Genomic DNA, 26853 nt, shown 5'->3' on the forward strand with positions numbered 1-26853 from the left:
AAGGGAAATTAAAAAGCCCACTACCCACATGGGTCTTCTCCTTCTTTCCTTCCTTTTTTCATAACCTCCTCTCTTCATCTTTCTTTAATTTGTGCATATTTGTAAAACATCCAATTTATTGTGTGCCTAATGTGTGCCGGACTGTTGTAGACACGGGGGATAGAGCAGTGAACAAGAGACAAACATCCCTGCTCTGCCTTCCTAAGGTTACTTTCCAGTAGATGGCAGGCCGGATTAATTGTATGTTTTACAAATGAATCTCTGTGAAATGAATCTCTGTCCTTAGAAACAAAGCTCTCCTCCTGGTGGAGGGGGCAATGAGGAGAAGGGTATCATGGGCCAGTGCCATGTGGAGTACCCGTGCCAGGGAATGTGGGCAGAGGGGATACCAAGGATGCAGACTGGGTGCAGGAAGATCAGCGTAAAGAAACCGCGGGGTAAGGACCAAAGAGCAGGATTTGGCCCTGATTCTACACGTCTCCATCTCACTTTGGAGGGAGCTGCTCAGAAACCTCTGGAGGAGCTCCCTTCTGCCTCCAAAAGCGCAAAATTAGTGCTATGGGACCAGATGGAGAAAAGCAAAAAAGATGAGATAGAAAGGCCCAGGAGCTCTGGGAGAGGGAGTGTAGAGTGAACAAGTCGCTGTGAAAGTGAAATGGCCGTTCATTTGAATGCAAATGCTATGTAAAAGCCTAAAGCCCCTTGACGTCAGCCCAGCCATTGGGGGCCCATCTATACCGGGCTACCAGTCACCTGGAAACCGTCAGGGTAGGAAACGCCGATGGAGTTGTCTGAGGGGCGCGGAGGAGCTTGCAGCACAGCTACGGCCTAACCTACTGGTTCCCTACTGCTTCTCAAAGTCGGGTTGGGGCCTTACAGGGACTTCAGGATGGCTTAGGGAGCTCCTTTCTCATACCCAAGCCACTATGTACAGAAGCTGCCTTTTGGAAAAAGAAACGGGCATGTACTCGGGCACTCTCAGGAGCCCTGCAGGAGGTGGCACAGCCGGGGCTGGCGCCACTGCGGATGGTGGGAGTCCGATGCCAGCCTCCAACTTCGCAGCGGCTCCGTCTTATGCACGCTATATGGGGTATCCCCATATGCCCGGTATGGATCCTCACGGGCCATCGTTGGGGGCCTGGGGGTCACCCTATAGTCCCCCTCGGGAAGACTGGAGCGTGTACCCCGGGCCGTCCAGTACAATGGGCACGGTGCCCATGAACGACATGACCTCGAGCCCTGCTGCTTTCGGCTCGCCGGAATACAGCAACCTGGAACCCGCAGCGGGTGGAAACAGCGGTAGCAGCCTGCCTACACCAGCCGGCGGATCACTGTTCCCCATCGACGCCTGCACCGCCGACGCCAGTTCTAACAGAAGCCGCCACAGCCCCTATGCGTGGATGCGCAAGACCGTGCAGGTGACTGGTGAGTAATCGATTCCAATGCTCTCAAACTTTTCCTTCCTTTGCTTCTCATCTACTTCTCTTGGCCTTCTGGCCCTCCTACTCCTCAGGCTTCTCCCCGGACAACTTAGCTAAGGAGACCATTGAGTGTCTTACTGCCCAGGGCCCCAGCCCATTAGTGACCTCCTTCGCTTGTGCCTCTGATCAAAAGCAGAGCATGGTGCTTGGAACTAAGCCGACCGTAGGGGACTTTTTCACCATTTTCTGATCAGTCAAGGGAGCAACCGGGCGGACAAAGGGCATGTTGATCCGCAAAGGTCAAGATCCAATCCTGCAGTTGCCCAGATGGGAAAACAGATGCACAGGGAAGATCAGTGGGTGAATGAGGAGAGGACAGCCACGTGTCCCTGTGCTCAATCACTGCTGCTTGCCCGTTCCATTTCAAACCCTTCCCCATCTGGGCAGGTCGGCTTCCCCCTCAAAGCTGGTGGTTCTCAACTTAGGTTCATGTTGCTTGGTTGGCAACAGACCTTCCAGTTTAGCCACGAAGGCCCCAGTGGCAAAGCAACCTCGTCACCCTGGACTCTCAAGGAAGCTCCAGCTTCTTTTGCCCAAGCTGGTAGAGGCAAGCTGGATTCAAACCCAATGCCTTCTTACAACTTCCCTTCTGCCAATGGAAGCATAGAGGCTGTGAGAAAGCTACAGTACACCACTGGGACATAATAAGCTACTCAACCCTAACATCCCCTGTGCGTGCACGAATATCAGCCCCACATCAATAAGATTAAAGTGATTAAAGCCCTCCTAACAGTCAGGTAGGCGTATCGAGGTGCAGGGGCTGGATGCAGGCTTGTCACCACACATAGGAAAGCCCAGAGATTCCAGCCTAATGCCTACCCACGCTCCTGCCAGCAAGCCGGTGGGCGGCTACTGGGAGCCAGGGGCGGGGGAAGTGGGTACTCTGCTTTAATCTTGGACAGGGGGTGGAGGAGGGAGGCGGGGAGATGTTTGTTTTCAGCTATAGTTGTTCTTTTATCACATTCTTATTATTCCAACCTATCGCTCCCTGTCATTAGAGAAAATTAGTAAAATTCAGCTCTATCACTTTCATCCCTCTGGGGAAGAAATGACATTCCAATAGCATTTGTCCACAATGATTATGCTTCTGCTCACGGTTCTGCCCTTTTTCTCTCCCTAAAAAAAGCAAAAGCAGGAGGGTGGGATGGGACCAACTTTCACTGTTAAGAGAATTCAGCCCAGAGGAGATAGTTCCTATTGATTAGGACATTACTGGGGTAGCAATCCCAAATTAAGAGTTGGGCTTAAATACTTAGCTTTAAAGTGTTTGGAAGTAAGTCTGCATATTGCTTTTTGAAATAAGAGTGAGTTGGCTGGCTAAAGAGAATAGAAAATGAGGTTAGGGTGTTGTATTCCCAGGGTTGTTATTATATCTAATCTTAGGGTTGTAATTAACATCCATTCACTAAGCCCTAACCATCAGCAAAAGACACAAAAGCCAGAAAAGTAGCTGCTCCCAGTTCAGGATTATGTTTTGAAATACTTTAGAAGAGGAAAATCACTAATATGTTGTTTGGAAGAGAGAACAATGGGAAGAAAAGGACAAGATAAAATACATTATCTTGAGTCATGAATTTTCTGTTTATGAGAGAAAATATGATGGGTTTCTCTGCTTAAAAGTCTTTCATTTGTATTTGTCAGATTCTCTCCTTTGGGTAAGTTTAGAAAGGGACTCTAAATTGCTCTGTGGTGTCTTCATCAGTGGGTGAATGAGGAGACTAAATTGCTCTGTGGCGGCTAACTCTTGAAACCTGGGTGTACAATGTCACCTTCACAAGATTTTCTCTCCAACTTCTATGAGAAATTCTAAATTGAATGATTTTGGTACCCCATTGACTTCTGGCAGCCTATCCTATAGATGGGGCTTTATTAAATTCAATCTCCATTTCATTTTAATGTCTTATAAAAGTACCCCTTTATTATATTCTTGTAGCCTAAGGTGTATATTTAGCAACAATTTAAGAATGTGATGAAAAGTATGGACCCTCTCCCCAGAAAAATGCACAAAGGTGCAAATGCGCATGCACACACACACATGTCATTTTTTGAATAATTTTGGGAGATTCATGGATCCACTGAAGCCCTTCCACGGATCTCAGGTTATGAACCCCACAAAAAATTAAGTTGATCACCTCTTTGTATCACTCCAAACAAAAAGACACCCATTTGTATGCTTAGTACATAGTGAGTGTTAAACAAATATTTGTTAAATGAATGAATAAGTCAGATCCTCCTAAATTTTCTACTTCACTCTGTAGTATCGTAGGACAACATTTGACTTACAGCTGAGAAGAAAATAGATGAACTACAAAATTGAAGTAACCCCTCCCTGATTATGGTAATCAAATGAAAGCTCTTTCCATCACTGATGAATGTTTTTAAAATAGCCTTAAGTTAAAGAAACAAAAATACACATATTAGGGGACAATTGGAAAACATTTCATAGTGATTATTGTCATATTTGATTTTCAAATGAGAGAAAGGGGACTGACATACAGAATAAATGAATGTCCACTAAGTGATTTGATTTAAAAATGAAATATTTTTATTTCTACTTTTTTCCCTAAGTATTCTGTTCCAATACACTTCTGGTTTTAAAAATTAAATGGAAAGGAAGCTGATAGAAAGATTCTGGGAAAAGTTCAGTATTTTAAATACAATCACTGCATTACAGCTAGGAATTTTTTCACTTTTTCCTTTTTTTTTACCCAGAGTTGTAACCTTGGATGAGTATTGGCAAGGTGGTAACCTAAGTTGGGCTGGAGAGGGGCTTTCTTTTTAGGTGTGGGAAAGAAGAGGAGAGAAGGAAGTGACTTTGAATAATTATGATTAACCCACTGGACAAAACACTGAGGAAGTTATACTTAAAAGATTTTATTCAGTTAGGACCCTTCAGAAAATGAGTTAATTAATAATTCCTGAAGCTTATCATTATCTTTTTTTGTTTTGATCATTTAATTGGACAATTTTTATGAATGAATTTAGATGCAATTTTTAACTAAAAGCAGCAAAAGATTACCATCAGATGGAAAGTCATCATGATGGTGTCAATTACACTCTACTCCCTAAAGAAAGAGATTGGTTTTCATCTTCTTTACCCTCACTGTCATCATCATCATAACCCCTAGGTTTGGAGAGTGCTTTTCTGCCTAACAGTGCTTTCACAGCCAGTCTCTCAAATGAGCACATTTAGGGTGATGATGAGTCATCATATATAGTGATATGTGTTTGCAAATTCTGTAGGGATACTGTCTTCTAGGTAGTGGGAACTACAGAGGTTTGTCCAAGGCTTTAGGAAGGCGGAGACAGTGAAATCCCCACCACAGGGCTATGAAGCAGCCCTGTAATACAACTTACGGTTTGTTACTTTCCTAAATTAACCCACAATAGCACCAGAGAAGGGGTTCCCTCACCCTCAGAAATGTTGTAGTTTCTGGGAGAAGAGAATAGCTTGAACAATAAAAGCCAGTGCTCTTAGTGCTTTGTTGATGTTTTAGTATGGAAATATGGCATTATACTCTAATAGAAAAATGTCCAAAACTCATTCAATCAGATTTCATCATTTAAGGGAAGAGGCAATGAAAGGGGTGGAAAGAAGACAGTTTGGGAGCAGGGACATAAGAGGAGCACCAGGAAACAGGAATTCATTTCTTTTTGTTAAATGTGCAGTCAATATTTCCCCCTGATCTATGTCTTCTTGAGGTTTGAGGTCTTATCTGTTAGATTGGAGCAACAGACTCTTTTTAACACTTTGCATGGCTTTGATATGCAGCTTGGCTCTTCCTCATTCCTCCTTTCTTCAGGGGTTATATTGCCGGAAAGGGTGAGGATTTTCATGGCAAATAAAGAGGCCTGGTCTTGACTTTATTGTCTTCAGAAGAAACTGCAAGAGGGGAATTTATGACCAATGGGGGTGGGGAAGGACTGCAACCTTCCAGAGTTCTTGAAGTCTGGTTATATTTACTGATTATCAAACAGCAGAAAACAGACACACACAAGTTGAATTTTAACTTCTGCCTCAAGTTAGAATTTAAACACTTAGTCACTTTGGGATTAGGAAGGGTTTTAGGAAACATCTCTTCAAAGATATATTTTGATTCTAAGATTTGAGGTTCTGGAAATAAATTAAACCTCAATGTTTTCACTGTGACCTCAAATATACATTCTGCCTTTGTAACATACCAAATGCCAGACCTTTGGTTTCCTAAATTCAGAAAACCAACTCAAGTTTGTTTTCTGTATCTGTGAGTCTGTTTCTGTTTTACATATACATTCATTTGTATTATATTTTAGAGTCCACATGTAAGTGATATCATACAGTATTTGTCTTTCTCTGTCTGACTTATTTCACTAAGCATAATATTCCCTTGGTCTTTCCACGTTGCTGCAAATGAAACTAACACAATATTGTAAATCAACTATACTTCAATTTTAAAAATTGACAACAAAATAACCCACAAAAAACAAACAAAAAAAAAACCAGCTTAAAATTTGAGCCTTTGAGACAGATTGACTGGGATTCATCATTTTCCATTTTCAAGAGGGAAAGTTTTGTTTAGTTCTTTAGTCCATGAGTTAATCCTAAAACATATCTCTCATCTAGAATTTGTTTCTACATTCATGTCCCTTTTTTTTTCTTTCCTGGAGATGAAAGAGTGTCTGACATTTGTTTAGGGCTTGTAAATTCCAAACCAATTTGCTGGTGTTCCTGAATGTAAAGAGGGTTCAGGATGGGATCTGATGCTATGTAGCTCCTTTGTTAAGCTTGTGCTGCATCTTAACACCTCAATGGAGTTTAGGGAAACACTTTAAAGAAACCTTTGTCTTACAGATCGCTCCCCAAAACTTCACATCAAAAACAACCAGGGAAGATCAGAAGGAGTTTGCCAAAAGCCATAGAGAAAAGGATGAAGATCCTGGAGGGGGTTAGAAAAATGGAAAAGAAAGAGAAACTTCCTAATCACCTTTGGAAAATTTGAAAGGAGGAATAAAACTCTATTTGAAGGAGGGCATGAGAAATTAGTTAAACGTTGCAACACAAAGCAAATGTTTGTATATCCTTTCAAAGAATACTAGAATACCCATTTTATTCTGCTAAAGTCAACACCCCCTATTTCCCTCATTCATTATCCACTTGGGAATAAAAATTTGTTTAAGACTTTCCCCAGAAAACTAAACTATATTTTCTAATAAGTAATAGGGGCTATCCTAGAACAGAATCTAAGTGACAATAGATGTTTTCTTTTTAAATTACTATCCAAATGAAATTCTGGAATGTATATGTAATTAGAATGTCAGGATCACAAAGCAGCTTGCCTCACTTGGGCCATTCTTATGCTGCCCAGAATGTTTAAATCAGGAATAACATTTGGCACACCAGACTGGGAGCCAAGGGTATGTGTTTGGGTCCCCACTCCTCAGCTCACTAGCACAAAGCCACTTACTTACCTACACTGAGCCTCAGGTTCTTTATCTGCAAAATGGGGATAAGACACATTTTGCGTAATTTGAAAGGGTAAGTGAGAGGTTCAATAGGAAACAATATAAATGAACTGCATAAAATATCAATATAAAAGGAAGTGCATGTATAATGAATGTTGCTACTACTGACAATGACAATGCTGTTCCCATATATTAGTGTGAAGGGAATGAAAATCATGGCTTAACTGTCTGCTTTAAAATGCTTTGGTGTAACAGTATATCAATGGTGGTGTGATAGGTGTGTTGAATATATATATATATATATATATATATATATATATATATATATATGTAAAATAGCCACAGATGACAAAGTAATTAATGGAGAAATGGACTTATGACATATGTGGTTAAAAAATGTACTTGTTTTATATTTGAAAGTAATAGCTAAGGGTAGGAACAATGACTATGATTCCTCCAACCAAAACAATCTCCAAAGATGCAAAATATGATTAAATGCACTGCTTTCTCCCCTAACAGGGAAAACCAGGACAAAAGAAAAGTATCGTGTGGTTTACACAGATCATCAAAGGTTGGAGCTGGAGAAGGAATTCCACTGCAATAGATACATCACCATTCGGAGAAAATCAGAGCTGGCAGTCAACTTGGGCCTTTCTGAGAGACAGGTACACCAGAAGTACATCTAACACGTTTCATATAAGCATTTCAATAAGCTAAGGTTTTAGGGAAGTCTGTAACTAAGAGTGGAAGCAAAACAGAAGACCAAGCCATTCTCAAAGCTCTCCTAAAGCCCACATTCATCCTACTGGACCACCTCGTTTAGTACCGTTGGTTGATGGGTTTATTAATAATTGAATGTGGTGGGCACTGTGTAGGTGTGAAAGCAAGGGTGGGGATATAGGGGGAGGAGAAGGATTAAAACTCCCATACAATTGATCAGTCAGGGCAAAACCTTGATATGGTTCCCCAAGTAGTCATAATCAATATGTGAAGTGGAAATCTGTCAATCATGGCAATTATCTGGTTCATATCAGTCAAACTGTAACAGTAAATAAACACCAATGCTGCTACCTGAAGCAAGTTTTTCTATTACTCAGGGTAGGAATTTAATTTTCTGTGGTCTATGTAATCCTATGATTCCTGCCTCAAATTTAGCTTACTGTGGGTACTCAGTAAAGTTTAAATCATGGCAAGGATCAGTGGTTTCCACTCACCCAGATTTTGACATTACATAACTACCTGATTTGTTTTTTACTTAGGTCTAGGAGTAAACCTGGAAATCATAAGATTCTAGAACTGTAAAGTCCATTAATGTATTGTTGTATCCCAAGAAGCCTGCCTTTCAACCATTTATGAAGGCACATTGGTATCACAGCAACAGATATAGTATTTCATCACCCTTGTTCACCCAGTTCTGTTTTAACAACCTAACTTCTTTTAATGATAGATCATAATCACCTTTGCTATTTAAATCCCTACCTTTTTATCACCATGGCTCAGCATCTGCCATTCTATCATTATTTATTTCTACCTGCACAACAGAGATGGTGGGTGAGGTATAATATAAAGAGCACTGCATTCAGAGTCTGAGGCCCTGGACTTGATTTCAGTTTCATCTCATGCAAGATACTTTCCCTCTCTGAGTCTCAGCCTTTTTTAAACCTGTTGTTAAATGGGCATACTTCACAAGGTCATTGTGAGGCTCAATTAAGCGATGCATGTGAAAGGACTTTGTAAATACTAGAGTCCCTGAACAATATCAGCAATGACTGAAAAGTGCATTCAGTATGTTGCCCCATTAAATCCAAAGCATTTTGTGTTTCAGGTGAAAATCTGGTTTCAGAATCGCAGAGCCAAGGAGAGAAAGATGATCAAAAAGAAAATATCCCAGTTTGAGAACAGTAGAGGCTCAGTGCAAAGTGACTCTGGCTCCATCAGCCCTGGGGAACTACCTAACACTTTTTTCACCACCCCATCTGCTGTCCGTGGATTTCAGCCTATTGAGATACCTCAGGTCATAGTCTCTGAATGAAAGAAAGGCAAAGAGAAATGGAAAGTGCCTTTCCTTTAGCACTGTCTTTTTGGTCTCTAAGATATCAGCAGGGGAGTTGCAACATTATGTAATTCCTTGTAAGGCAGTATTCAGAACAAGTGGATGTGCCATGGGTTGAAGATAATTCAAGGGTCACTTACTGTTAGGAACTATCCCCAGAAAACTGTTGTGTGCTATGCTATGTTAATCACTCAGGGAGCTTGGTGATAAGCTGTAAAATTAAAAGCTACAATTGCGAGCCCTTGAACTCTATTCACAACTTCAGAAATTTGCTTGTGAACAGACTGTAAAAAACAGTTCTGCCAGGATGCATGTTTGTATATGTATACTTATATTTGTCATTTGATGCTTGGGTGTGTCTTTTGATGCTATCTTTTGGGAGTGGGGAAAAGGTTAAGCAGAAATTTATCTAACTCTAGCTAAACTTTCACATGTTTAATTCAAAAGCTAACAGCGTTTTCATAATAAGACAAATGTTTTTAAAAACATCAGGAGATGATTCTGAATCCATAGTCACTTGTTAATAAAAATAATAAAATTTTTAAAAGTTTTCATCCCTTGGTGACACTTGTCTGGCATCAATTATCTCAGAACTTCCAAACTGCAGTGTCAGTTTCAAATCTTGCCAAAACAATGAAATCAGACTAGAATAATACAGGCCAGCTTGGTTGAATCATTAGAAAGGGCAGATTTCTAACACACAGAATAAACCCTTCCCCTCTTCTGTCTCTTCACTCCATTTACTGTTAGAGTGTGAAACAGAAGTCAGATTGGACATGAGCACAAGGACAGTGTATGTTCTATAGCTTCTCTCATTGCCATCATCTTCAATCTGTTCAATTTTACCTACATTATATCATGTCAGTGCAGTGCGGCCCAAGAAACTGCAGTTTACAGGTTACAAACACACAACTTAGGCTGCAGTGAATGGAGTTGCCTGGAGTTTGTGGTGTTGGTCCAGTTCACTGTTTGCATATCAAAGTGGCCAGAGGATGAACTCTGAATCATTTAAAATTAACACGATTTAAAAGAAATTTTGATTAAAGTAGGCAAAGGATCAGAGCACAACTTTCCTTTCCTTTTCAAAACATACCTTTGAAGTTCTTAAGAAAATAGAATCTTGAGCATAACTACCTGTTCTTGGGTTGGGGGTAAGAAATTTATCCTCCCTCTCCTTATGAAAATCTCAGAAAGGGGGTAGCTATTCCGTTTCACTGCTTCCAATAAATATGGGGTGGACTACATGTTAACTGGTCAACAGGTCATCTGGATTGCTGAACATAGAAAATCAGCAATAAATGAGTCCTTCCAAACTAGTAAAGGGAAAGTGGGAATTATAAGCATGAGGAAGCTAACTTCTGAGTGTACTTGTCTATGTACACTCAAAGTACACTCAGAAGTTAGCTTCTCATCCATAATACCCCCAAAAAAATGTATACCTTTGGCTATAGCAGTTGGATTTCCCTGGGGGTTGTTCTTTCCTGCTGTAAACTTTTTGTTCCACAGAGAAGAAACATTTCTCTATTTTTATAGATTCTAATTCTCTAGAACCTGCTAGCAGAACCACAATATAGAGCTTTTGTTCTTAGCCTCATATTGCAGCTATGTCCTCTAAGAAGACATGTTGATTCTTTCTCTGAGACCTGAGAAAACTATATACCCATGTTTTATGGTTTTATCATGATGGTGTGTGCTGGAGGTATATAGAGAAAAAGTTAAACACAAAAACTCAAAAATTGCATTCAAAATAGGTTTCAATAAAGAATTTTTTTTCTGGTTGGGGGAAGAGTCAGGAATGAAAACATGCCAAATGACTGACAGTGTTCAGCTAGAGTAGTGGGATGATGCAGATTTTCTTCTTTTCATTACTTTTCAAATGTATGCTATTTTATAATAGAAGTTTCCTTAAGAAACATGCTTTCACCTCAAATCTTTCTTTAGTTTATCTTCAAGTAATTTGCAACTTTAGACCCTACTTGCAACTTATAGAAGTGTTTCAATCTCCTAGTTCCTTACTTAAGGCCTTTGATCTAGTCCTAGAGTTGTTTGTGTACAGCTGCAAACATAAGTCTTTGGGAGGGTCTGACTTGTTTTCAAAGGGGGAAGGAAGCAAGGCCCAAGGGATGTCTTCTACTCTTGGCTCAGATGCAGAGACTCTAACTGTTTTCCTGGGTTGGAACACTTTAACATTACCAAACCAAGTCAAGAAGGGCAAGAGGAGATTGCAAGGGAGTTGGGTGGTGGGAGGGAGGGATATATTATAACAGGGTATGAGGAATATTGGTGTGGGGGTGGTAGACATGTTTATTATCTTAATTCTGGTGATGGTTTCATGAGTGTATACATATGTCAAAAAATCAACTTTTATACTTCAAATATATGCAGTTTCTCATATGTCAGCTATGCCTTAAGAAAGCTGCAAACAAGTACAACAGAGTGGTTGCAACTGTAATAACAATACAGAAGGGAGGAACTCACTAGAGGAGTTAGTCTATGGAGATAGTCACCTTAGATAACTTAGATTCAGCCCGCAGGTGGGGATCACTTTCTTGTATACTCACGTCTGAGTGTGCTATTGAGGAGGGACACCAATAATTGATAGTCAGTGAGTCTCTCATAAAACGAGGATGGGTTTGGAGGGTAGGGAGAGGCCAAGATATGTGGACATTGAATCTTGAAGTATGAGTGTCAACTCAAGGCAAATAAGTCCCATATTGTGTTCCTTCAGGACCAATATTGTGAGTTGGTAGTAAAAGTAGCTATTCACATCATATAGAAAAAGAAGCACTGGTCAGAGGTGGGATCAAGATGGCAGAGTAGAAGACCCTGAGCTCACCTCCTCCCACAAACACATTAAAACTACAACTACATAAACAGCAACTCTCATGGAGAATGACCTGAAGACTAGAAGAGTGGCTCTTCTACAACCAAGGCTGTAATGAAAGATCCACACAGAGTCTAGTAGGAAGGGAGGAGAAGTGAGTTAGTCAGGACCTACATTGCTAGTGGGTGACCCAGAAGGCTCAGGATCCTCCCTGGGGAGCAAGGGGTTTAAGCCATATATTAGGCATCCCAGCCCTAGGGTCCAACACTGGGAAATCAAGCTCCATTATCTGGTTTGAAAACCAGTGGGGCATAACGGAAAGATGTAAGAAACCAGGACTCCACTCTTGAAGAACACACACAGATTTGCTGGCTCTCAGTCCCAGCATGGATATCATAGATTGAAAAGCTGCCTGATGCTCTTGCCAGCCTGCTAGCACTGCCTCAGCATGCCTCACAGCCTGCACCAGGCTACCACTCCAGCCCCTCCTGCTTTAGCACTCCTCTCTGTTAAGATGGAGGCCACTATTGCCAATGCACATGCACTCACTGGGGAAGGAGCAAAGCCAGCTTGGGCCATAGCCTTGCCCCTAGCTAGGGTGGAGACTGCCAATGCCAGTGTGCACATACACCAGGGAAGGAGCAGAGCCTGCTCAGTAGTGTGGCCCCAACCCCTCTGGCCCCAACACTGCCTCTAACAAAGACATACACACCAGGGAAAAAGTGAAACCTAAGCCTTCAGGCCCCAGTCACAACTCCAATATGGCAGTGACCACCATTGAGCCTAGGAGAATCCCCAATTCACACTTGGCTCTGTCTCTGGCCCCTCTGATTCCAGCCCTATCTCCCACTAAGGCCAGTGTACCCAGGGAGAAGATGTAGCCCATGCTCATCTCAAGTCCATCTCTCCCAATAAGCCACTAAGCACTTGTGGACTGCACAGGGATGCCTCCACACAAAGATATGCCTTTAAGACCAGAATAGGTAATTATTTCACCTAATTTCATAGCAACATTTCATAGCAACAAACAGAGAAACTTAAACAAAATGAGAAAACAGAGAAATAGGTTTCAAATGAAAGAACAAGATAAAAGCTTAGGAAAAAACCCTAATGTAACAGAGGAAAATAATTTACCTGAAAAATACTTCAAAGCAATAGTCATAAAAATGCTAAGTGAACTCAGGCAAATAATAGATGAACACAAAGAGAACTTTAACAAAGAACTAGAAAATACAAAAAAGAAGCAGTGAAAGCAGAAGAATGCAATAACTGAAAAGAAAGATACACTAGAAGGAACTTCCCAGACTTCTTTGCAGCTGGGCTTGACCATACAACAGAGTTCAATTTCTGACGAATGAGAGGCCTCCTCCAACATCACGCTGGCAGGGGAAGATGCTGCTATGTTCCCAGTTCAATCTACTTTGATACCCCTAGGAGGAGGAAAAGGCACTTCATTATAGCTGGGTAAATTTTTAAATCCTCTTTGATTTCTTCAGTGAACCATCGGTTGCCGTGTGGATGAAAGGCTTTTGGTGCTGCAGCCAGGAGTCAGTGCTGTGCCTCTGAGGTGGGAGAGCCAACTTCAGGATACTGGTCAACAAGAGACCTCCCAGCTCCACGTAGTATCAAAAGGTGAAAATCTCCCAGAGATCTCCATCTCAACACCAGCACCCAGCTTCACTCAACGACCAGCAAGCTACAGTGCTGGACATCCTATGTGAAACAACTAGCAACACAGGAACACAACCCCACCCATTAGCAGAGAGGCTGCCTAAAATCATAATAACTCTACAGACACGCAAAAACACACCACAAGACGTGGACCTGCCCACCAGAAAGACAAGATGCAGCCTCATCCACCAGAACACAGGCACTAGTCCCCTCCACCAGGAAGCCTACACAACCCACTGAAACAACCTTAGCCACTGGGGACAGACACCAAAAACAACGGGAATTACGAACCTGCAGCCTGCAAGAAGGAGACCTCAAACACAGTAACATAAGTAAAATGAGAAGACAGAAAAACACACAGCAGATGAAGGAGCAAGATAAAAACCCACCTGACCTAACAAATGAAGAGGAAATAGGCAGTCTACCTGAAAAAGAATTCAGAATAAGGATAGTAAAGATGATACAAAATCTTGGAAACAGAAGAGACAAAATGCAAGAAACATTTAACAAGGACCTAGAAAAACTAAAGATGAAACAAATAATGATGAACAACACAATAAATGAAATGAAAAATACTCTAGATGGGATCAATAGCAGAATAACTGAGGCAGAAGAACGGATAAGTGACCTGGAAGATAAAATAGTGGAAATAACTACTGCAGAGCAGAATAAAGAAAAAAGAATGAAAAGAACTGAGGACAGTCTCAGAGACCTCTGGGAAAACACTAAATGCACCAACATTCAAATTATAGGGGTTCCAGAAGAAGAACAGAAAAAGAAAGGGACTGAGAAAATATTTGAAGAGATTAATAGTTGAAAGCTTCCCTAATATGGGAAAGGAAATTGTTAATCAAGTCCAGGAAGCACAGAGTCCCATACAGGATAAATCCAAGGAGAAACACGCCAAGACACATATTAATCACACCATCAAAAATTAAATACAAGAAAACAAATTAAAAGCAGCAAGGGAAAAACAACAAATAACACACAAGGGAATCCCCATAAGGTTAAGAGCTGATCTTTCAGCAGAAACTCTGCAAGCCTGAAGGAACTGGCAGGACATATTTCAAGTGATGAAAGAGAAAAACATACAACAAAGATTATTCTACCCAGCAAGGATCTCATTCAGATTTGATGGAGAAATTAAAAGCTTTACAGACAAGCAAAACCTGAGAGACTTCAGCACCACCAAACCAGCTCAACAACAACTGCTAAAGGAACTCCTCTAGGCAAGAAACACAAGAGAAGGAAAAGACCTACAATACCGAACCAAAAACAATTAAGAAAATGGAAATAGGAACATAAATTTTGATACTTACCTTAAAGGTAAATGGAATAAATGCTCCCACCAAAAGACACAGATTGGCTGAATGGATACAAAAACAAGATGCATATATTTGCTGTCTACAAGAGACCCACTTCAGACCTAGAGACACTTACAGAATGAAACTCAGGGGATGGTAAAAGATATTCCATGCAAATGGAAAGCAAAAGAAAGCTGGGGTAGCAATTCTCATATCAGACAAAATAGACTTTAAAATAAAGACTATTAGAAGAGACAAAGAAGGACACTACATAATGATCAAGGGATCAATCCAAGAAGAAGATATAACAATTGTAAATATTTATGCACCCAACATAGGAGCACCTCAATACATAAGGCAAATACTAACAGCCATAAATGGGGAAATAGACAATAACATATTCATAGTAGGGGACTTTAACACCCCACTTTCACCAATGGACAGATCATCCAAAATAAAAACAAATAAAGAAACATAAGCTTTAAATAATACATAAACAACATGGACTTAATTGATATTTCTAGGACATTCCAACCAAAAACAACAGAATACACATTTTTCTCAAGTGCTCATGGAACATTCTCCAGGATAGACCATATCTTGGGTCACAAATCAAGCCTTGGTAAATTTAAGAAAATTTAAATTGTATCAAATATCTTTTCCAATGACAATGCTATAAGACTAGATATCAATTACAGGAAAAGATCGTACAAAATACAAACACATGGAGGCTAAACAATACACTACTTAATAATGAACTGATCACTGAAGAAATCAAAAAGGAAATCAAAAAATACCTAGAAACAAATGACAATGGAGACACGACAACCGAATACCTATGGGATGCAGCAAAAGCAGTTCAAAGAGGGAAGTTTAGAGCAATACAATACTACCTTAAGAAACAAGAAACATCTCGACTGAACAACCTAAACGTGCACCTAAAGCACTTAGACATAGAAGAACAAAGAGAACCCAAAGTTAGCAGAAGGAAAGAAATCATAAAAATCAGATCAGAAATAAATGAAAAAGAAATGAAGGAAACGATAGCAAAGATCGATAAAACTAAAAGCTGGTTCTTTGTGAAGATAAGCAAAATTGATAAACCATTAGGCAGACTCATTCAAAAAAAAGGGAAAAGACTCAAATCAATAGAATTACAAATGAAAAAGGAGAAGTAACAACTGACACTGCAGAAATACAAAAGATCATGAGAGATTACCACAAGCAACTCTATGCCAATAAAATGGACAACCTGGAAGAAATGGACAAATTCTTAGAAATGCACAACATGCCAAGACTGAATCAGGAAGAAATCGAAAATATGAACAGACCAATCACAAGCACTGAAATTGAAACTGCGATTAAAAATCCTCCAACAAACAAAAGCTCAGGACCAGATGGCATCACAGGCGAATTGTATCAAACATTTAGAGAAGAGCTAACACCTATCCTTCTCAAACTCTTCCAAAATATAGCAGAGGGAGGAACACTCCCAAATTCTTTCTACGAGGCCACCATCAAACTGATACCAAACCAGACAAGGATGTCACAAAGAAAGAAAACTACAGGCCAATATCAATGATGAACATATGTGCAAAAATCCTCAACAAAATACTATCAAACAGAATCCAACAGCACATTAAACGGATCATACACCATGATCAAGTGGGGTTTTTTCCAGAAATGCAAGGATTCTTCAATATACGCAAATCAATCAACGTGATACACCATATTAACAAATTGAAGGAGAAAAACCATATGACCATCTCAATAGATGCATAGAAAGCTGTCAACAAAATCCAACACCCATTTATGAAAAAAACCCTGCAGAAAGTAGGCACAGAGGGAACATTCCTCAACATAATAAAGGCCATATATGACAAACCCACAACCAACGTCGTCCTCAATGGTGAAAATCTGATAGCGTTTCCACTAAGATCAGGAATAAGACAAGGTAGCCCACTCTCACCACTCTTATTCAACATATTTTTGGAAGTTTTACCCACAGCAATTAGAGAATAAAAGGAAATAAAAGGAATCCAAATTGGTAAAGAAGAAGTAAAGCTGTCATTGTTTGCAGATGACATGATACTATACATAGAGAATCCTAAAGATGGTACCCGAAATCTACTAGAGCTAATCAATGAATTTGGTAAAGTAGCAGGATACAAAATTAATGCACAAAAATCTCTGGCATTCCTATACACTAATCATGAAAAATCTGAAAGTGAAATCAAGAAAACACTCCCATTTATCACTGCAACAAAAAGAATAAAATATCTAGGAATAAACCTACCTAAGGAGACAAAAGACCTGTACGCAGAAAATTATAAGACACTGATGCAAGAAATTAAAGGTGATACAAATAGATGGGGAGATTTATCAAGTTCTTGGATTGGAAGAATCAACATTGTGAAAATGACTCTACTACACAAAACAATCTACAGATTCAATGCAATCCCTATCAAACTACCACTGGCATTTTTCACAGAACTAGAACAAAAAATTTCACAATTTGTATGGAAACACAAAGGACCCCGAATAGCCAAAGCAATCCTGAGAACAAAAAACGGAGCTGGAGGAATCAGGCTCCCTGACTTCAGACTATACTACAAAAGTACAGTAATCAAGACAGTATGGTACTGGCACAAAAACAGAAAGATAGATCAATGGAACAGGATAGAAAGCCCAGAGATAAACCCACGTACATATGGTCACCTTATCTTCTGATAAAGGTGGCAGGAATGTACAGTGGGGAAAGGACAGCCTCTTTAATAAGTGTGTTGGGAAAACTGGATAGGTACATGTAAAAGTATGAGATTAAATCACTCCCCAACACCATACACAAAAATAAGCTCAAAATGGATTAAAGACCTAAAGGTAAGCCCAGAAACTATCAAACTCTTAGAGGAAGACATAGGCAGGACACTCTATGACATAAATCACAGCAAGAACCTTTCTGACCCACCACCCAGAGAAATGGAAATAAAAACAAAAATAAACAAATGGGACCTAATGAAACTTCAAAGCTTCTGCACAGCAAAGGAAACCATAAACAAGACCAGAAGACAACCCTCAGAATGGGAGAAAATATTTGCAAATCGAGCAACTGAGAAAGGATTAATCTCCAAGTTTTATAAGCAGCTCATGCAGCTTAATAACAAAAAACAAACAACCCAATCCAAAAATGGGCTAAAGACCTAAATAGGCATTTCTCTGAAGAAGATACACCGACTGCCAACAAACACATGAAAGAATGCTCAACATCACTAATCATTAGAGAAATGCAAATCAAAACTACAATGTGATATCATCTCACACCAGTCAGAATGGCCATCATCAGAAAATCTAGAAACAATAAATGCTGGAGAGGGTGTGGAGAAAAGGGAACCCTCTTGCACTGCTGGTGGGAATGTAAGTTGATACAGCCACTGTGGAGAATAGTACGGAGGTTCCTTAAAAAACTACAAATGGAAGTACCATATGACCCAGCAATCCCACTACTGGGCATATACCCTGAGAAAACCAAAATTCAAAAAGAGTCATTTACCAAAATGTTAATTTCAGCTCTATTTACAACAGCCCAGAGATGGAAACAACCTAAGTGCCCATCATCGGATAAATGTATAAAGAAGATATGGCACATATATACAATGAAATATTACTCAGCCATAAAAAGAAACGAAATTGAGGTATTTGTAATGAGGTAGATGGACCTAGAGTCTGTCATACAGAGTGAAGTAAGTCAGAAAGAGAAAGACAAATACCATATGCTAACACATATATATGGAATTTAAGGGGAAAAATGTCATGAAGAACCTAGGGGTAAGCCAGGAATGAAGACACAGACCTACTAGAGAATGGACTTGAGGATATGGGGAGGGGGAAGTGTAAGCTGTGACAAAGCGAGAGAGTGGCATGGACATATATACACTACAAAACGTAAGGTAGATAGCTAGTGGGAAGCAGCCGCATAGCACAGGGAGATCAGCTCGGTGCTTTGGGATAGGGTGGGTAGGAGGGAGGGAGATGCAAGAGGGAAGACATATGGGAACATATGTATATGTATAACTGATTCACTTTGTTATAAAGCAGAAATTAACACACAGTTGTAAAGCAATTATACTCTAATAAAGATGTAAAAAAATAAAAAATAAGAAAAATTTATAAAAAGATATAAACTCGTAAATCCAATATGATAAAAAACCTGAGACACAAGAAACAACAAAGAAGTCACATCATAATCAAATTCTTCAAAATCAATAATAAAAGAGAGTATATTAAAGTCAACCAGAAATAATACACAATTTATGTACAGAGGAAACACAACAAAAAGAAAGGGATGACAGAGATTTTTCATTTAAATTATTGCAAGCTATTTACAATAGCCAGGACACGGAACCAACCTAAGTGTCCATTGGCAGAGGAATGGATAAAGAAGATGTGGCACATATATACAATCGAATATTACTCAGCCATAAAATGAAATGAAATTGAGTTATTTGTAGTGAGGTGGATGGAACTAGAGTCTGTCATACAGAATGAAGTAAGTCGGAAAGAGAAAAACAAATACTGTATGCTAACACATATATATGGAATCTAAAAATAAAAGAAAAAATAAGGGTTCTGCTAAACCTAGGGTCAGGACAGGATTAAAGACACAGATGTAGAGAATGGACTTGAGGGCACAGGGAGTGGGAAGGGTAAGCTGAGACAATGTGAGAGAGTAGCATTGAGATATATACACTACTAAAGGTAAAATAGATAGCTAGTAGGAAGCAGCCACATAGCACAGGGAGATCAGCTTGGTGTTTTGTGACCACCTAGAGGGTGGGATAGGGAGGGTGGGAGGGAGACGCAAGAGGGAGGGGATATGGGGTATATTTATACATACAGCTGATTCAATTTGTTATAAAAACAGAAACCAACACAACATTGTAAAGCAATTATATTCCAATAAATATGTTAAAGAAAAAATATTGCAAGGAAGACAGTAGAAAACTTTGTAAAAGTAGAAAAAGGAAGAAAAAAAATTTTAACCTACAATTATCAATATCTTTTAAAAAGAAAGTCAGAGGACTTTCACTTATGGGAAGTAAAAGTAAACATACTTTTCCCTAATCCTCCTGTTAACTACAAAATACTCTGGATATTATACAGAAATATATGAAGATTCTTACATGTGATGAGAAAAGGCACATTAGTAGCAACAGGATGATAATTTCACTAATTTCACTCTCTTCCTCAGGTATTTCAGAGTTAGAGCTGAAAAGCCCAGCAACCTGGAAATTCCACAGGGGCAGATTTTAAAAGCCCTTAAAGAAAGCTTAATCTCCCTAGTCAAAACTCAGGATAGGGCAGAGGCTGGGATCAACATGGCAGAGTAGGAGGATGTGGAACTCACTTTCCCCTACAAACTCATCAAAATTACATCTACATAGGGCTTCCCTGGTGGCACAGTGGTTGAGAGTCTGACTGCTGATGCAGGGGACACGGGTTCGTGCCCCGGTCTGGGAAGATCCCACATGTTGTGGAGCAGCTAGACCCATGAGCCATGGCCACTGAATCTGCACATCCGGAGACTGTGCTCCGCAACGGGAGAGGCCACAAAAGTGAGAGGCCTGTGTACCACAAAAAAAGAAACCAAAAACAAACAAACAAAAGAAACTATCCACATGTTAACAATTCTCATGGAAAACTAACTGGAAACTGGCAGAAGAACTCCTATACAACCAAAGTTGCAAGAAGGATCTCTACGTAACCAGGTGGGACAGAAAAAAAGGCATTGAGTTAGGATCTGCACCCTTGGGAAGGATATGTGAGGAAGAGAAGGTCCACGTGGGCAGACCCTTGCCCTGGCAAGTAGCAGGTCAAGCCACAATCTGGGCATCCCAGTCCAGGGATCCTGCACAGAGGAGACAAGCCTCCAGGTCCTGCCTGGTAATCTACTGGGACAGACAGAAGGGCTAGAGAATCCTAGACTCTACTCACAAGGAAGAGTGAGCACTGGCTTGCCAACAATCAGGACAGAGAGAGCTTTGTGCTGGCAGCTACAGCCTATCCACACTCCCGAATCCAAAGGGATGAATAGCCTGGGCCTACTCACTCCACACCATAGCCTGGTACAAGATCTGCACAAAGCCTCAGCCTAGCCATGGAGAAACAGACCAGTGTGCCTGGGCTGTGATCTGGGTGGAGCCATGGAGGCCATTGTCAGTGCACGCACAAGGTGGCAGATGGCAGTGTGGTGACCATTGTCAGCAAATGCATGGGGCAGTGCCACAAGACCATGCAGGGTCTGAGCTGAATCTTAGGCAGACAGGCCCTGGGAGAGGACTCATCTAACAATGCAGAGACAGCCTGAAAGGCCTGGGTGTGGTATGGGTGGGACAGCAGCAGACACTGTCAGCACATGCAGAAGCACACAGTGGTTCCTCTCCGACTGAGAGCACCCCAGCTCTGCCCACTCCACTCCACAGCCTAACACTACATCTGGGGCAGACAGGTACTGGGAGAAGACTGCCACAGAGACAGCCCAGATCTCAGTCAGCAATGCAACCAACTCAATTCCTGCAGCCACAACACCCCAACCCCCAGTCCCAGCCTACTCCATGCCACAGCATCACACTAGATTGGAGATTAACACAACAGTGAAAATGATGCAAACTTGGGCTACTTTTGAGCAGAACCATGAACATATACATAGTGACACATAGGTCCTCTGTGACCACACAGGCCTCACTTGCTTCAGCAATCACCTCCTTTGGGGCAGGGCAAACACTCAAGGGCAATGGAGCTTGATCAAACCCAACTCTCAGGGCTTATACTCTAACAACTGGGGAGCAGACCACACCCCTGACAGGACAGTGACAGCCATGGAGTACAGAGAAAGCTCTGCCTCACAACCTTCACAGGCTCTAGGTACCGCAACAACAACACCCCCTATTAAGGGGATAACGGCTAGCACACTATGAGGAAAGACATGGCTAGGATCCATGCCAAAACCAGTCCTTGCACCAAACACAATTCAATACACACAGTCTACACAGGGATGCTCCCACATAAATACATCCCTTCAAGACCATAGTAGATAATTGTTTCTCCTACATTCATAGAGACAGAGAAAGTTAAGTAAAATGAAAAGGCAGAGGAACTACTCCCAATTAAAGGAACAAGACAGATCCCCTGAAAGAATAAATAATAAAACAGAGCTCACCAGTCTACTAGACTCTGAGTTCTAAAAGATGATAATAAAAATGCTAATCAAATTAAGAAACATTATTGATAGAAATGCAGATCACTGTAACAAGGAACTAAAAAATTATTAAGATGAACTAATCAAAAATAGACAATTCAATTGCCAAGATAAAAACCAATCTAGAAGCAATGATAGCAGACTAAATGACACAGAAGGACGAAAAAGTGATCTGGATGGTAGAATAATGGAAATCACCCAATCAGAATAGCAGACAAAAAGAAAATGAAAAAAAAAAATGAAAGCAACATACAAGACCTATGGTATGAAATAAAACATGCCAACCTATGCATAATAGGGATTTCAGAAGGAGAAGAGAGAGGAAAGAGGATTGAAAATGTATTTGAAGACATTATGGCTGAAAATTCCCTAAAACCAAAGAAGGAAAAATATATGCAAGTACAGGACAAAAGTTAAAGACAGGATTCTAAAACAGCAAGAGAAAAACAGTCAATTACAAGGGGATGCCCATAAGGCTATCAGCTGATATCTCTGCAGAAACTTTGCAGGGAACTCCCAGAAGGGAGTGACATGATATATTCAAAGTCCTGAAAGGGAAAAACCTACAACCTATGATACTCTACGCAGCAAGATGATAACTTAGAATAGAAGGAGAGATAAAGAATTTCTCAGACAAACAAAAACTAAAAGAATCCAGCAGTGCTAAAAGTATCTTAAAAGAAATATCTAAAGGTCTTCTCTAAATAGAAAAAAGCAAGAATCTATAGGAAAGGGAAAATCACAATAGGAAAGGCAAATATATAAAAGGATTGATGACCATTAAATAAGCCAGTACATAGATTTAAAAACAATAAAAAATTTTTGTAAAAGCAATTATAAACTACAACTAACAGCAGAAGAATAAGCATGAGCACATAAAACAAAACATCAAAATCACAAAATGTGGGGGAGGGGAGTATAAAAATGCAGATCTTTTAGAAAGTGTTTGAACTTGAATGACTACCAGATAAAAGCAAGTATATATAGTTATGGGTCAACATACATAAACTCTATGGTAACCATAAATCAAAAATATACAATAGATTCACAAAAATCAAATAGGAAAGGACTGAAGCAAGCTACAAAAGAAAATCATCAAACTACCAAAGGGTAAAAATGAAGAAATGAACAAAGAAGAACTACAAAAACTACTGGAAAACAAGGATTAAAATGGCAATAAATACAAAGCTAACAATAATTACTTTAAAAGCCAATGGATCAATCAAAAGACATAGAGTAGCAGATTGGATTAAAAAACAAGAACCTGCAATATGCTACCTACAAGAGACCCACTTCAGGGTAAAAGACACAAACAGATTGAAGGTGAGGGAATGGCAAAAAATATTTCATGCAGATGGAAACAACTAGAAAGCAGGAGTAACAAAAACTCCTATCAGACAAAACTGAGTATAAAACAAAGGCCTACCACCTAAAAGAATTAGAAAAAGAACAAACAAAACCCAAAGCCAACAGAAGGAAATGAATAATAAAGATCAGAGAGGAAATAAAGAAAATAGAGATTTTTAAAACACAGAAAGATCAATAAAACCAAGAGCTGTTTTTTTAAAAGATAAACAAGTCAACAAACCTCTAGCCAGGTTCACCAAGTAAAACAGAGTGAGGACCCAAAAAAAATAAGAAGTGAAAGAGGAGAATTAACTGATACCACCCATTTGTAAAATCATAAGACAATAATATGAAATTATGTGCCAACAAATTGAACAACCTAGAAGTTTCTAGAAACATAGACTGTCAAAACTGAGCCAAGAAGAAACAGACAATTTGAACAGATCAATCACTAGAAGTGAAATAGTATCTGTAAAAAACAAACAAACAAAAAACTCCCTGCAAACAAAAGTCCAGGATCTGATGGCTTCACTGGGGAATTCAAGCAAATATACAAACAATAATTTATACCTATCCTTCTGAAACCATCACAAAAGATTGAAGAGGAGGAAACATTCCCAAAGCTGTGCTATGAAGCCACCACCATCCTGATACATAAACCAGACAAAGACACTATAAAAAAAATTATAGGCCAGTATATTTGATGAATATAGATGCAAAAATCCTCAACAAAATATTAGCAAACCAAATCCAACAATACATAAAAAGAATGATGGGACTTCCCCAGTGGTCCAGTAGCTGGGACTCCACTCTCCCAATGCACGGGAGCCCAGGTTTGATCCCTGGTCAGGGAACTAGATCCCACATGCTGCAACTAAGAGTTCATGTGGTGCAGCTAAAGATCCCACATGCTGCAACTAAAGATCTCACATGCCACAATGAAGATCCCTTGTGCCGCAACTAAGACCTGGCACAGCCAAATAAATAAATAAATAAATTGTTTTTAAAAAAAGAATCACGCACCATGATCAAGTGGGATTCACTCCAGGGTCACAAGGATGGTTCACCATAAGCATTTCAATCAATGTGATACACCACATTAACAACAACAACAAGAAAAACACATGATCATCTCAATAGACACAGAAAAAGCATTCGAACAAAATTCAACATTCATTCATGATCAAAATTCTCATCAAAGTGGGTCTAGAGGGAGCATATCTCAACATAATGCCATTTACTTTAAAACCACAGCCAACATCATACTCAATGGAAAGCCTTCTCCCTAAATTCAGGAACAAGACAACGATGCCCACTCTTCACCACCTTTATTCAACATAGTATTGGAAATCCTAGCCACAGCAGTCAGACAAGAAAAATAAATAAAATGTATTCAAATTGGAAGAAAAGAGGTAAAATTGTCACTATTTGCAGATGACATGATAATTTATATACAGAACCTAAAATTCCCACCCAAAAATTCTTAGAGCTAATAGATGACCCGAGAAAGGTAGCAGGATACAAAATTAATATACAGAACTCTGTTGCATTTCTTCACACTAATAATGAAATATCAGAAAGGAAAAGTTAAAAAAAAAACTATCCTGTTTAAAATTGTATCAAAAAATACCTAGGAATAAACTTAAACAAGGAAGTGAAAGACATATGTGCTGAAAAATATTGATGAAGGAAATTGAAGATGATTCAAAGAAATGGAAATATACCCTGTGCTCTTGTATTGGAAGAATTAATATTGTTAAAATGGCCATACTACACAAAGCAATCGATAGATTTAATGCAACCCCTATCAAAATACCCAGGACATTTTTCACAGAATTGGAAAAACTAATCCTAAAATTTATATGGTACAACAAGTCCCTGAATACACCAAGCAATCCTGAGGAAAAAAAACAAAGTTGGAGGTATAACCCTTCCACTCTTCAGCCTATTCTACAAAGCTGCAGTTATCTAAACAATGTGGTATTGGCACAAAAATAGACATATAGATCAATGTAACAGAATAGAGAGCCCAGAAATAAACCCACACACCTGCAGTCAATTTATCTATGACAAAGGCAGCAAGAATATACAATGGAGAAAAGACAGTCTTCAACAAGTGGTGCTGGGAAAGCTGGACAACTGCATGTAAATCAATAAAATTAGAATACTCCCTCATACCATATACAAAAATTACCTCAAAATGGTAAAGACCTAAATATAAGACATGACACCATAAAACTCCTAGAAAAGAACATAGGCAAAACACTCTTTGACATAAGTAGTAGCAATACTTTCTTAGATCAGTGTCCAAAAGTGAAAGAAATAAAAGCAAAAATAAACAATGCAGACATAATCAAACTTAAAAGTTTTTGCACAGCAAAGTAAACCATCAACAAAACAAAAAAACCTATGAAATGAGAGAAAATATTCACAAACAATGCAAATGACAGGGGGTTAATATCCAAAATATACAGCCCGTCAGGGGGAAGATGGCAGAAGAGTAAGACGCAGAGATCACCTTCCTCCCCACAGATACACCAGAAATACATCTACAAGTGGAACAACTCCTACAGAACACCTACTGAACGCTGGCAGAAAACCTCAGACCTCCCAAAAGGCAAGAAACTCCCCACGTACCTGGGTAGGGCAAAAGTAAAAGAGGAGACAAAAGAATAGGGACGGGACCTGCACCAGTGGGAGGGAGCTGTGAAGGAGGCAAGGTTTCCACACACTAGGAAGTCCCTTTGCAGGTGGAGACTGTGGGTGGTGGGTGTGGGGAGCCATGGTGCCACGGAAGAGAGCGCAGCAACACGGGTGTGGAGGGCAAAGTGGGGAGATTCCCGCACAGAGGATCGGTGCCGAACGGCACTCACCAGCCCGAGAGGCTTGTCTGCTCATCGCCGGGACGGGCGGGGCTGCGAGCTGAGGCTCAGGCTTTGGCCAGAGTGCAAGGAGAGGACTGGGGTTGGTGGCGTGAACACAGCCTGAAGGGGTTAGTGCACCATGGCTAGCCGGGAGGGAGTACGGGAAAAAGGTCTGGAGCTGCCGTAGAGACAAGAGACTTTTTCTTCCCTCTTTGATTCCTGGTGCATAAGGAGAGGGGATTAAGAGCACTGCTTAAAGGAGCTCCAGAGACGGGCACGAGCCACGGCTAAAAGCACGGACCCCACAGACGGGCAGGAGATGCTAAGGCTGCTGCTGCCATCAGCAATAAGCCTGTGTGCCAGTACAGGTCACTATCCACACCTCCCTTCCTGGGAGCCTGTGCAGCCCGCCACTGCCAGGTTCCCGGGATCCAGGGACAACTTCCCCGGGAGAACGTACAGCGTGCCTCAGGCTGGTGCAAGGTCACGCCGGCCTCTGCCACCGCAGGCTCACCCCGCACTCCGTGCCCCTCCCTCCCCACGGCCTGAGTGAGCCAGAGACCCCAAATCAGCAGCTCCTTTAACCCCGTCCTGTCTGAGTGAAGAACAGAC

The 26853-nt window shown here is 40.4% G+C and overlaps 1 protein-coding gene across 1 annotated transcript; it reads left to right on the plus strand.

Annotated features, from left to right (window-relative positions):
• The first annotated feature begins 926 nt into the window (after positions 1 to 926).
• CDX4 (caudal type homeobox 4) lies at positions 927 to 8955 on the plus strand. The gene is made up of 3 exons (XM_032620907.1): positions 927 to 1425; positions 7443 to 7588; positions 8749 to 8955. The coding sequence occupies exons 1-3, from the start codon at positions 927 to 929 to the stop codon at positions 8953 to 8955; spliced, it is 852 nt and encodes a 283-aa protein (XP_032476798.1).
• Positions 8956 to 26853: the final 17898 nt, after the last annotated feature.

This window comes from Phocoena sinus, chromosome X (genome assembly GCF_008692025.1).
Source record: "Phocoena sinus isolate mPhoSin1 chromosome X, mPhoSin1.pri, whole genome shotgun sequence".
Taxonomy (NCBI): Eukaryota; Metazoa; Chordata; class Mammalia; order Artiodactyla; family Phocoenidae; genus Phocoena; species Phocoena sinus.